The sequence below is a fragment of the Myripristis murdjan genome, chromosome 9 (assembly GCF_902150065.1).
Source record: "Myripristis murdjan chromosome 9, fMyrMur1.1, whole genome shotgun sequence".
NCBI classification, from domain to species: Eukaryota; Metazoa; Chordata; class Actinopteri; order Holocentriformes; family Holocentridae; genus Myripristis; species Myripristis murdjan.
In genome coordinates, this window is record NC_043988.1 from 24,455,876 (window position 1) to 24,469,755 (window position 13,880).

The window sequence follows — 13,880 nt, forward strand, 5'->3', positions numbered from 1 at the left end:
TATTTTGTTGAGCTCCCCGTTTAGACAGACTTCTCAATGATCTGTGCGCCTGAGCACTGTCATCTTGTTCATTAGTTTACAGCTGAATGCGAGCTGCATCTCTCCCACAATATGGTGTGTGAAGATAACAACATAGAGACAGGTTCATTCGACATCGGCAATACAAGAGTTACTGTTGTATAATGTGTTGTCATTCAGTCATTGTGGCCTTGTGTAGCCGCGAGATTGAATGTCCTGGTTTATCTTAGATGATTCATAATGCTATTGGATATGATGCACTAACAGCAAACAAGATACTCTGTTATCAATATCACAATATAACAGGCTAACACAGAATGTAATTGTGTTTAGCTTCCATTATAAATATCTCTTTCCTGTCATACTGGGGGAAATGGAGAGGGAGAGAGGTTGCGGGTTGAGTTTTTCTTCTATTCTGAAGATATATTTGGTGTTTAGTTGAAGGGCTGGGGTGAGGCGAGGGGCGTAAAAGAGGGTTTGTATAAGCGAGTGTATGAGAAAGAGCAAGAAACAACCACATAGTCAAAGGGATGCGCTGGTGTGTGTGTGCAAGAGAGAGATAATGAGAGCGAGAGAGACTGTGCAAGTGTGTGAAAGAGGGAGACGGTCCCTGCAGCTAGCGGTGTGTTCTCCTCTCTCCTGACCCATGGCCAGCCCATTACCTTAATAGAGATTAGCATCATGCTCAGTCAGATCTGATAGGCCCGTTGCTGCGGAACGGAAGGCCAGCTAGCCAGTTATCAGCGAGGACACAGACTCAATCACTTAGCATAATGGAACCTGCATCAAATGAATATGCCACTAACAGGGACGAAATGATTTCAGAGAATCAAACTGCTGCGTCCTGCGAATCACAGAATTTATGACCAAAGCTAAGATGAACTAATATACAATGCATCTATTGCGTGTCTCTCTGTGGTAAACATGTTTTTTGAAGGGTTTCTCGTCCAGCTTTGGTCAGATGAACAACTTAACTATTAATAACGTGCGTCTGCCGGTGTTTTTCTGGTAATACGCCGTCTTTGCTTTTTTTCCTCAAACAGACCTGCTGTATGTTGGAATAGAGAGCTCACGGTGCAGATATTGAAAATGCACATTCGGTCTACCGTTAAAAATTGATACAGTTCAGCATGGTGCAGAGCTTGTTAAAAAGTGAGCGAGAGGGAGAGAAATGAGATGGCATTAGGGACAAAATGAAACACAGATAAAGATGATATCGCACCTTGTAGAACTCTGAAGCACACCTATTATGGAGAGGCAGGAGGCTGCGAGATGTGAAAACCGCACCAGATGGGTACAACAACAGCAAACCATCACACCTCTTACTCAGTCCCTGCAGGCTGCCGGCTTATACCCGGTGTCTGGTTTTCCAGTTTAGTTGCAAGGAAAGGAGCAAAAAAAAAAGAAAGAAAGAAAGCAAGAAAAAAGAAAACAACTGCACAAGTTGGATGTCGCAGCGCATGCAGAAACTCCGACTTGTAAATATAGTCTGAGTTTTTTGAAGGCTTTGAGAGTGGAACAGTGTTCTGCTGGATATTCTGACAAGTGTGCCACCATCCTGCACTGCAGCACAAGGTGAAGGATATGATACTTGTACACTGTGGCTGTTTTATCACCAAGGTCTCTCTGCCTCCTTCCCACTTTATAGACAGAACAAAGTTCATGTCTAAGGTTGAAGACAACAGCGCAGATTTTTATAGTTTTATTCCTACATTCAATATTGTCTCTAAATTTATGCTATTTAATCAGGGTCCAGGCACGATAAGAATAAAAATTCCAAATTTTCCCTCCCCTAGATCTCCTTGTGCATTTTATATCCATAGTAAAACCACTTAGTGAGTTGGTACTCCGTATTGACTTTGAGACTTTTCTCATTTACAGCCTGAGCCTGTCTAGGAAAAGGGTTTGTAAGTATCCAGCTCTTGGCCAGAATTACAGCTATTGTTTTATTGATTTCTCATCCTTGTTTATCTAACTGTGGGAAAACTACCCCAAGAGCACACTGTCCCTCAGCTACTTCTCCCAGCCTCCCCTAAATACCCAAACTAATTTATGCTGTGCCTCAAAGAACTTGCGCATGAATTGCTATAAGTCTATCAAGCTGTCTTATTCCTGTCCGTGAACCAGTTTTTTTCCCCCCCTCCACGAAATTACATTAAAAACTCATTTTAAGTCTCATACATTTTGGATTTGGAAATGCTTAACCAGATACTCCCAGAAATGGATTTTTCTGTTATGCCCCTCTCCCTCTGATGGCTTAGCTGATGTTTACTGAGGATGAAAGCTTGGAGAAGCCCTGCTTAACTCTTTGCTTTAAATCTGATCTTGGGTATAAGCCTACGTATCCATTTAGTTCACCTTGTATCGGACATGCAACTCCAGATGCAATGTCATACATTTTCAACCCCGAGCAGCCTAATTTAAAGCGATACTTGACTCACCAGCCTCACAGGCTCAAAGACTCAGGTCTGTATCATGACTTAGCATAGCGTGGCGTGGCATAGCGTAGCCCGAAGGCACCCTGCAGTCGGCCCTTGGTGAAGTGAGTTTCCAAGTAAAATGCGCATTATGCTGTGTGACAGTTTCAACACCCCTATCGCTGCTCCACAGGGCTCTGTGCCTCAGTCATCCCGGCATCTCTCTCTCTCTACGGAGTTAATGTGGCATTTAGCTCAGTGACATTCTGCCATTTTTACCGCTGTTTCCTCCCTGCCGCACCTCAGGAAAAACACTGAGTCTCATCGAGTCTCTGTAGTTTCCATCTCATGCTCTTTTGACCAATTCCTCGCTCGTGCCTGCATGGTCAAACTCGACATTCGCCAGGGTGCGAGGTGATCTTCATTGAAACTGACAAACCATTCTCTACAGTGTATCAGTCTCTTCATTTCCAACACGCCGACCCTATTTCGATGTCTGTATGAATCAACAAAACTACGGGCCCCCTGGTACAAGGCGTATGAATGGTAAACGGATAACCAGGGTGATTTTCAGACAGTCAGAAAGGCAGGCCGAGTAGCATCAGACCAAATAGATAATTGGATTAAAAGAGAGAGAGAGAAGGCCATGTGATATCAAGCCTTTCCTTATCAGCAGCAATTTTCTCTGCTTTGCCCACACAGCTCAGTATCAGCTGCTTCCAGATTGATTAAGTTGCCCTGCTTGTATCATCCCCAGCGATGATTGACAGGCCTGGAAAAGGTTCTGATATTTAAATATGTAACCTCATTCTTTTTTTGAGGTCAATCTCTTAAGCACCAGTTGGGAGTGTGTGATGTGCGATGTATGTTTGAGCTCTTTGTTTGTGTTTGTGTGCATGTGTGTGTGCCGATGAATGTGTGTCACAGGAGTGGGGGGCTTGGTTTGAGCTTCATAAATGGGTTTTCCAGACAAAGCAAGGCAAAGCAGCCTGCACCGCATTTCTCCTTTTTCTTCAACGCTGCTCTGCTTGGCGAGATGAAGAGAAGCGAAGAGAGAATTAGGAGGATGAAGAGAGCAGAGGTGACAAGGGAGCAGGCACGAAGGATGGGGGTACTGTAATAAATGTTTTTATTAAGGCGTCGAGAGGTAGCGAGGAGGGCGGGAGGCATGTCTATGTGGGCACGACAGACAAAGTGCAAGAAAGAGAGAGAAACAAAGAGGGTGAGAGAGCCGGAGTGACAAGAGGACGAGGTGGAAGATAAAAAAAAAAAAGAGTACACGATCATATTCAAAAATATTCATAATTCAGTTGAGTTGCACAGATTGAAAAAAAAAAAAAGATGACCCACATTTGGAAAACAGATTTTTATTTCTGGCAATTTTGGAGGCAAATCTAACTAAATATAAGTGGAGTTATAATTAAGAATAATTTCAGGAACACATCTTACTCCCAGCAATCAAACTTGTTCTTGACCTACTTTAAAAAGCAACGTAGTTGTAGGTACTTATCTCCTCTCATCTCTATCCTCTGTTGTGTTCGGCTACTGGCAGTGTTGGTGTGATGTCAGTTTACTTTGGATCATACTCATGCAGAGAACGCCCATTAACCTTCCTTCCTTCTCCCTGTTGCTCCTTTCCTTTCCTTTCCTTTCCTTTCCTTATTTTCCCCTACTCTCTTCAGCTCGCCTCCTCTTTAAATTCTTATCACGCTTCTTTATTTATTTATTTTTTTATTATTTATAGATCAATGATACATAGTTTTAAAGAGTGTCCTCAATACACTCTGAAAAGGATATCCATTGCTTTGCAACAGATAATTGTTTTTAGTGATTAAGAAGCACAGAAGCATGTCCAGGCTTAATGGCTTTTAGATCACAGAGGCAGAGTTATAAAGATAGCAGCTTATCTTCCATCAGTGAATGTCTTTGTTGTGTTGCTGTTGTTCCTAGTTGCCAGCTCTCCCTCTCTCTCTCTCTCTCTCTCCCTCTCTCTCTCTCTCTCTCTCTCTCCCTCCCTTGCTCTTCTTTTTGAGTCGTCTTTGGCTCGCTTCCAGACTCAATCCGTCACCTCTTTAAAGGGAGACGTTCTAGCATTTAGGCCTCTGTTCCAATAAAGACCTTACAGCGACGGGGTGCCTCATTCATGTCCATTTCGTTGTCTTTTAATAATCAAACCATGATGGATTACCTCCATGCAGATATTCAGCTGGAGGCAACATCAGAGGGCCGAAAAACGGGGGAGGAAAAAGAAAACACCATTGTGCCTCTTGATAGCTCAAGGACTATTTCATTTCGTATGTTTTGGGGAGGGCACATGCATCGGTGTGAGTGTGTGCACGCATGCGCATATTGACAGTGTGTGTGCGCCTGCATCGGTGTGTTTATACTGGATGCTGGTTTGGCTCCTGTTCTCAGAGAGACAGGCAAGGCCCTCCCTCCCTCTCTCTCTCTCTCCCCCCGCCTGGGTTCAAGCAGACAGCTCCTCCTGTCTTTTCTGTCTGATTTATCAGGCCGGGGCTGACAAGTGTAAACACCTGCCAGGGTATCCGCCCCGTATGGGAGCCGTAGGTGGTTGGATTTCTTCCATTTTCTATCCCCATATGCTAGATCACTGTATTATTCTCACCTCGCTGTCTCTCATCCGCTGCTTGTTGCCTCCGACTCATTTCTTCTGTTTGGGTCTGTTCCTCGCTCACCTGCTCTCACACCTCTCCAAACCCTATTTCCTCCAGCCACTCTCCTCCCGCTCATTCCCAGCGTGCCTTTGAACAGGTGTTACTACGGATGGTGGTCTTTACAAGGCTCTTGGTTTAGCGATGTAGCATATGTGTGGTCGAGTTGTAAAAGCATCCGTTTTTAGTGTTAGTGCAGTCTAGTATCCAGTCTGTTGGTGTGTGTGTGTGTGTGTGTGTGTGTGTGTGTGGTGTGTGTTCACACCCATGTGTAAGGTCTGTGTCTGCTCTCTCCCAGACGTGAGGTTCTTTTGGAAGGCTGATGGAGCAAAAAGCGTCGTGCAGAGTACCTGAATTTATTAGCCGCTCTATTGTCGTCAGTGCTGGATATTTTAGCAGGTTATATTTATGGAGATCTAGGGATTAATTTGACGTCTTGCACTATACAAATACATTGCAGACTACGGAGTAGATAAACTACGGCTTGTCAGCACTCTAAAATGACGCATTTATTTTCACTTTGGTCACATCCAGTCACGATGGTTAGAAAGTGCAGAAAAATGAAGCCCAAGTAAAACTTTAGCAAAAATGCCCTTTAAAATGGTTTAAAAAATACACATTGAAGTGACACTTTCACCTGTGTCATCATGTCCTCTAACACTTAAGCCAATTATGTTCCTTATGTTGTGATTTCTTTATGTAGAGTTGATCACATGGTACAGCATCATAAACACCTACATGTATTTTTGAGCGTGGTGAAGAGCTGTTATGTTATGTTATATTAGCGCTGTTATGTTGTCATTTATGGGGCTTATATATAGCATGCAAATATATTATAATAACATGCAAATAATGTACAAGGAACATCACTGGCTGAAGTGCTTGAAGGCGCGATGACACGGGCAAAGTGCCACTTCAACATGTATTTTTTGTTTTTAGCATGATAAGGCGTAATAAATAGCTGTGTTGACAAGTATTATGCAGGACAGTTTTTGCCCCATCGACCTTCCATGGCTTCCATGAAACTCCTGAAGACGTTGGAATTGCCCGGCTGCTGCTCAGACGCCTCTGAAATCTCTTTCTGTTGTTTTTAATTCAAGTTCTAACAACCTTAAGTGCAGTAAGCAGCTTCGGCATCTTTTGGCAAAGCACCTGGTGACAAAGAGGCATAATGATGAAGAATAACAACCTACTCTCAAGTGCACACACAACCAGACATACACACACACACACACACACACACACACACACACACACACACACACATCGGTGGCTTCGGCACTCCTGTAAACTCTATCATCAACAGGTCTGCTATGATGTAATTAAATGGCAGTCTCTCACTTCATTGCACAGTCTGATGGATAGCACAGTGGGGGCTTCAGGAGATGAATGGCTAGGAACTCCCTACCATTAGCTGTCTGTCTGTGTGTGTGTGTGTGTATGTGTGTGTGTGTTTGTGTGTGCGCGAGTGAGGTGGAAGATTCTCCATCTTTCCCTCTCTCTCTCTCTCTCTCTCTCTCTCTCTCTGTTGAATATCTGCCTGCCTGTGCGCTTCAATCCGTGTTTTGTGATGTTAAAGTACAGTTCACTGCATCCACACTGTTTGAGTTAAATGTCGGGTAACGTTTCCTTCCTTTCCCCACGTGAACCGCCCCTGACCTTGTCGCCGTAATGAATGTGTGTTATTGTGTACGTCTCAGCTCCGTGCACCCATAGCTAACATGTTGATGCAACAGCAGCGATAACATCATTAGGCGTGATAATGTGTTTATTGTTAAAGCTAATGCAGTTTGGGGCTGCCAACCCCGCGGGGCTGCTCAATTTGGGGATGTATGTTTATGTGTGTGTGCATGTGTACTTCTAGTTGCCCACTTATACTTTTAGTGGTGTGCATTTGTGTTGTGTGTGTGAGTGTGTGTTGTGGTGGAGGAAAGGTTGGGCCAAAGGTGGGGTGGGGGGATATAGTATGATGGTTAGAGAGAGGTGAGTGGTGTGTGTGTGTGTTTGAGTGTGTGTGTGTGTGTGTGCATGTGCGTGCGTAGCTATTCATAAGATGGTGGCTATGCAGAAGCATTCTGGGGGGTCCTTGTGTTTTTATTACCTGCCGGTGGCTTCCTGCCAGCATCCAGCTTGATTAACTCTCCCCTCTGCTTACACACACAGTCTCTCTCTCTCTCACACACACACACAGTCACACACACAAGGGGACCCACACACACAACCACATACTTCATCACTGAGAATGTGGGAGGTAGGAAGGGAAAAGCAACTAAGGCTCTCAAAATGTTATTATCTATTAAAAGGCAGAGCAGGACGCTCAGCACTATACTCTTACGCTTTACGTCTTCTCTTTGGTTATTTTTCAAGGAGAACTTCTACGAGAGAGGAAATCCATACACTTCCACCTGCACGGCTGTGGTTTTTGGTAGTAGATAATTTATTACAGAAGTCTGCGCACGTGTTTAATCAGTAATTCCTGTCAGACGTGCTGTGTGTGTGTGTGTGTGTGTGTGTGCTTTGCTTGTGACTGCGTGTGTCTGTATGTATTTATACAGAAGTCTAGTGCTGTTCAAAAGTAGCATTTTAGATTGGGATTTGAGACACACACAGACACACACACACACAAGGAAGCAATTTGCTCTTCCACAAAGAGTGTAATTCGGTAAAGACAGAGTGCGTTTCCCTCCCTCCTGTTACTCATGTGTGGCAGCTGGTAATGAAAGGGCCATTTGAAGGCTTAGGGTTTCACTTAAGTTATTTTGTGCTCAATTTATTTTGTGTATTACAGGGGGCAGTGTGAGATGGTTTGGCTAACACTTTTTAGCATTCTGTTACGTCCCACTGACGTAGATGGAAGATGCGTCTCGCCTTCAGCTGCCACCACTTCGCAGCATGCGTCCCGCTCAGGATGAATGTCTGGAGCAGAATTAGTTTGCTGAAATTCATTTAATCGCCGAACAACAACAACAACAACAGCGACAACAATCTACGGCATCTACATTCACAGAACGCGGCTGTTGTAGTTTGCGCTTCCTGTGTTGCATCAGAATCTAACATAATAAAATCCAGGTCTATGCAGAAATAGAATTACAGAAACATTCCCATTAATCAAGCTTTAGTATTGAGTTGGTTCCCATCTTGTTGTCTCCCTCTGCATAACCTCCATTTGTCATTCAGCGTCCGCTCAGCTCCCTCTGGGCCGTCCTCTCCTCCTCATGCCACTTGCTGCTCATTGATCAATCAGTTACCGGATGACTTCCGGGTCAAGGTTCAGGACATAAACACATTTCAGTCCCCGCAGAGATTTACTCTACTGTAAAAAAAAAAAAGAAAACAACGAGGGATGAATTCATGCAAAGGTTAGGACAAAGTGAGAGAGTGTCACGCAAGTGTAGCTCAGTAAACCTTCTGCCGGATGGAAAAAGGGTGAAAGTGAAGAAAAATCGCTTTATTAAATGTACAATAGGGTAAAAAGTATGAGGAGAATTAGCCAAGGAGGCGAGGGGAGGCCAAAGAGGAGCGAGAGAGGAGGGAGGAGAATGGAGGAGCTTGTGAGATCAAGGTCGTATCCAGGCTTTAGTATTGGTATTCTCCTCAGTGTTAACGTGATTCTCCCAATGAATAGTGTTTTCATTCCTCTCCTGAATGAGATTCACAGGAGCATGGAGAAGAGAGAGGCAGAGAGAGAGAGAGAGAGAGAAAAAGAGAGGGAGAGAGAGAGTGAAAGAGAGAAAGTGATAAAGGGGAAAGGAACCGATTCCCTCTCTCTCTCTCTCCCTCATTCTCCATCCTTCCTCCCCCTCTTTGCTTCCCCTTGGTCATACAATAGTGAATGAAAATACAGCTTGGGATAAACAACTTTTATCATACTGGAGCAAATGAAATTGACCATTTTATTCAATTCCTCATCCTTAAAGCATCCCATACCTTATCTACCTGGCAACGTCTGAAAGCTGAAAGCTGAAAAAAAAAAAAAAAAAAAGTCATCTATGTAAATTAAATGCTTTATTCCTGATTAGATTACAGACGCAATAATTGTCTGGGGTGATTTATGGGTGTAATTTGTTGCCACAAACTGCAGGGGAAAAGCGCAGTTGCTATGGTAGGTGGAATGAAGACATCAGATCAGCATTATTGGGGGCATCTGTGCTAAATGCACCCAACCGTCTGTCGGCAGATTTTATGTATATTTTTAGAGGACATGTGGAAATGTGACGGTATGAAGTGTAGATTAATTAAAACCACAATAATGATGTGGTGCAAGAATTGACAATGTGCTATCCTGTTGGTGATAAAGTTTATACCAACACATAAAGGTAAAATAATGAAGGGAAAAAAAAAACAGGTTAAAACCACCGGCTTCCTTTTTTTTTCAGGAACTATCCCACAGCCGCAAGGCATTGCTCTTATTGAGTGAGAATAGGGAGTCTGTAGTCAACAGCTGGCATTTAAGGTAGACTGCAAGTACGATGAGAAAGGAAATGAAGAGGAAAGAGAAGAAAGTGCAAGCCTCCAGGTGGCTCTTAAACCATTACTGTGGCAATATGGAGTATTCAGTAGGCACAGCGATGCACCGATTTACCTCTGCAGTGTTCACGGGCTGCCGTAGGAGCCCCACACCCAGATATTATCCTGCGCAGGCCTCCCAAGCCTGACAGATCGCTGAACACAAACCTTTCCCCAAAATATGAAATTCTGGATTCAACACATTTTCTCTATGGGGAAAATAGTCATGGTTTTCATATAATCATCCCCGGTACAGTCTGTGATTTAAGCTGGCGTTTAAAAACTTGGACGTTTTCACCTGCACGTTTCTGTCTTAAATGAGACCGGACGCCGCTGAATTCTGCTGCCGCTTTCCAACCAAAATAGCCATTTTGTTAACAAAGAGCTAAAACTGTAGGCCACATTAAACATGTAACTGGCTGTTCTGTGACCAGCTTTGCCTGATAAATTTATGACTTGAATTATTTCTTTGGCCCATCTCAACAAAAGCATTAAGAGGAGGGATGAAGACGTATGAAAATCGGTCTCTTTTCATATACAAAACAAATGTCAAAACGTTTTTGAAGCAATTAGGAAAACCCCATTCATTTCTCTTATAGATGTTTTTTTTTTTTTTTTTTTTTTTTTTTTTTTTTTTTTTTTGGACCCAAAATGACTTCTGAAGTGTTTTGGCACTGCTGGGATTTCCCAAATAGTTCCCCTTGGATGTGGGCAGACAATGCAGTAGTGATACATTTAGAAAAGATGTAAAAAGTAGGACTTTGGTTGCAGGATTGGTACACTCTTAGGAGACTGACAAGTGGGAAATGAGGTACGCCATCCCTCTCCAGCTCCAGGTAGTGCTGATACTCTACAGCGGGCTAATCTCAACAAGAGCTCTCCCACTTCACTAAGACCCTGTCACAGAGAGAGAGAGAGAGTGAGAGAGAGAGTGAGGGAGATAGAGAGGGAGAGAGAAATAGAGAGAGAGAGGGAGAGAAACAGGAGCAGGAAAGAGATCTTCTCTGCCTGACATCGATCTATGACGCATATTACCACCCTAATCCAATTAATTCTGTTTCGCTTGCGACGCGGCTCACTTGAGTCATCGAAAATGCATATATAAAAATATCTCTGACAGATTGCAACGGCCCGTGCAAAATGCACAAACAGCTAATTCAGGTGGACTTGAATTTGTTTGTCTAACTCCTTTCTTTTTTCTGCCCCCCTCCACTGCCTCCAGTATCTGCATTCTTTGTGTGAAGTGGGAAAGTAATTGAGGAGGCAGTCAGGTGGATTTGGTTTGACGAACTTTCATTTTTCCCCCCTCTTTTTTTCCTCCTCCCACCTTCTCTTTCCCTCTCTCCATCTCTTGCCCCTCCTCTCTTGTCTTCCTCCTCTGTCTCTCATTCTGCAGGCTGAGGTAAATCCATAGAGGACCAGCAGTAGCAGCAGCAGCAGCAGCAGCAGCAGCAGCGTTGGTGCGACCATGAGGTCAGAGGCCTTGTTACTCTACTTCACGCTACTGCAAATAGCCGGGGCGGGCTTCCCCGAAGACACAGAGCCGATTAGTATTTCACATGGCAACTGTGAGTATCTCTCTCTCTCTGTCTTTCTGTCTTTCTTTCTTTCTGCACTTTCCAGCCATCACCTCCTTGGCTCTTCCTTTACTTCACACCTCCTTCCCTTCTCCCTTTCCTTTCCTCTCCTCTCCTCCTTTTTCTCGTCCCCCCTGCCTGCCTCTCATCACAAGTCCTCCCTCACTTTCTGCCTGCACCCCTCTGTCTCTCCCTTCTTTGTCTTCCACCTTTCATCCCCTCACAAATCCCCTTCTCTGCTTCTCTCTCTCTCTCTATCCTCTTGCTCTTCTACATTCCCCTCAACCCTTGCTTCCCCTCGCCCTCCACTCCATTTCGTCCTCCCCCTGCTGAATACATTTTGATGGCATGGAGTGTAATTTGGCGCCCAAGGATAGGCCCTCTACACACACTAAAATGGAGGACTTAAAGCAGCATTTGAAACTGAGCCCACCCTACATCAAAGGATAATCCGCTATTTTTCTGTTAGGCTCCTAATGCTGTGTGCGATAGTGTAAATACTGTGGCAGGCTAAAAAAGATATGCTCATTGTTCCCCCTCTCTCCCGCTCTGTTCCTCGCTCCGTCCCGCCTCCATCCTACTCTCTCTGGGCATAACGCTGCATCTCCTGGCCATAAGGCTTGAAACAGTAGCCAGCCAACCTCACATGGACCTGCTCTGCTATCAGACTGTTTATTCAAAGCAGCTGCTTTCATCCAAAGCCACTTACAATACAACGATTGCACGGCACAGTGCAGTGCATTTTTAGCCTACAATTTATGGTCGCAGTAGGATTTCAACCTACAATTTTGGTGGACTTTTCTCATCCAACTAAGACACATGGGGTGACATTTGACCCAAAGCCCTGCTTAACTTGGCAAAAGCTCCTTAATCCATCATGATTAAATGACATAAAAATGATAAATTTCTCTTCACTGCAAAAAGAAAAAAAATGCATGTGAACGATGCATATAGTTTCATATTCAATGTTAAAATCTTGTTATTTTCTTAAAACAAGTGAAGAAATCTGATGAGATAGCACTCACTTGTTTCCCATGCAGTTGCAGGATTTTTTCTGGAAACTGTTACAGATATATTGAAATAATACAGAATGAGGCAGATCAGCCCGCTATTATCAAGAAAATGGCACTTGATTCAAGAAAATTAGGGAAACAAGTGGATTAACATTCAAAACAAGTGGGATTATCTTATCCGATTGGCAGATTTTTCACTTGTTTTAAGAAAAATGAGATTATAACACTGACAATGAGACTAAATAACATAAAATAGAGGGTTTTTCCAGTGTTTCACATGGGTATTGTTTCAGAGGATTTCCACCTGTACGCTGTTTCATTTCTGGGTCCCTCATGCCCGAGTGTTTTCATTCTTCTCTCTGCAGACACAAAGCAGTATCCAGCATTTGTGGGCCACAAACCTGGCAGGAACAACACTCAGCGGCACAAACTGGACATCCAGCTCATCATGATCATGAACAGGACTTTATACATCGCTGCCAGGTGGGTTCCCACGGCTGTCAGATGAACGCTGGTAATACAACAAGACACTGTTTGGTCACACTGGCCACATCCAGTAGATCTCGGCTGACCCTTAAATATTATAGTTGTTTCAGATATAATCATTATCACCCCCTCTCATATTACAGATGCTGACTGAAGCCAGTTATGACTGATTCTCGGAAATTGATGCCAGCTGAGGATATGAAATTAATTGTGAACATGTGTTCCCCTTTTAACTCAATAATGACTGTGGTTTGCGAGATGCACTATACAGCGCGGCTATCGAACTCAACTCTGGAGCCCTGCTGTGCTGTTTCTTTTGGAGTTTTGGGGCGTCAGGAGGGATTGATTCAGAGCAAAATGCTGAGACGATAATCAAGACATTCTCCAAAGCACACTGCTGTCTGGACTTTTCCTTTCTTCTCTTTCATTACCCCTTTGTTGTTTTCTATTTCAGGCTCTACGTCTGCAAAAAAAAACCTTTTACCTCAAACAATATCCCTGAAGACTTGTGCCCCTATTTTGAACATTCAGTGTGCACGCTCATACACACACACACACACACACACACTCTCTCTCTCTCTATTTTTCCCTCTCACACATATGCACATCCACATACACACAGCTGAAAAACAGTGATGAATTAAAATTTTGAAAAAGGCTCTCCAGTTTCATAGAAAAGCCTGGTTTTGAGTCATGAAACATCACATCATAATCCATAATCATCTTGAGGATCTAAATGCACCATTTTGAATACATGAATATAATTTGAAGAACTCACCAAAAAGCTCACCAACAACTCCGAGTTGTCTAGAAAGTTCAGTAATTTAGGCCCGCAATTTTGACTCTTGTTATTTGTTAGCAGCACAAATTGATTTTCTTAACTCTTTTTCTGTCTCTAACCGCTTGCCTCCATGTCTCTCACCTGTCTGTGTTGCCTTCTGTCTGTCCTTCTCCCTGTCTTTCACCTGCCCGTCTGTCTTTTTCTTATGATTGAACTTACAAAGATAATATGCTCCAATGACACTATCGGGAGGTGCGCAGAGGAGCGGCATCGATTTTGCTTCTCTCTCGTCTTTTAGAAACCCTCACCTCTCCTCCCCCTGGGAAAAGTGAGCTATCTGTGAACCAGCCATGGCCGTGGCAGCAAACATCAAGAGGCAGATTTATCCTTTAATGCAGTGCTGAACATAT

The 13,880-nt window shown here is 43.7% G+C and overlaps 1 protein-coding gene across 4 annotated transcripts in view; it reads left to right on the forward strand.

Annotated features, from left to right (window-relative positions):
* The window catches only part of sema6a (sema domain, transmembrane domain (TM), and cytoplasmic domain, (semaphorin) 6A), a 109,076-nt gene that overhangs the window by 34,453 nt on the left and 60,743 nt on the right, over window positions 1-13,880 (forward strand). For all 4 annotated transcript variants that reach the window (XM_030060396.1, XM_030060395.1, XM_030060397.1 and 1 more), the window contains 2 exons: window positions 11,010-11,181; window positions 12,569-12,686. In XM_030060396.1, the coding sequence (XP_029916256.1) occupies window positions 11,082-11,181; window positions 12,569-12,686 (218 nt within the window). In that variant the 5' untranslated portion in view covers window positions 11,010-11,081. The remainder of the gene's footprint in view (window positions 1-11,009; window positions 11,182-12,568; window positions 12,687-13,880) is intronic.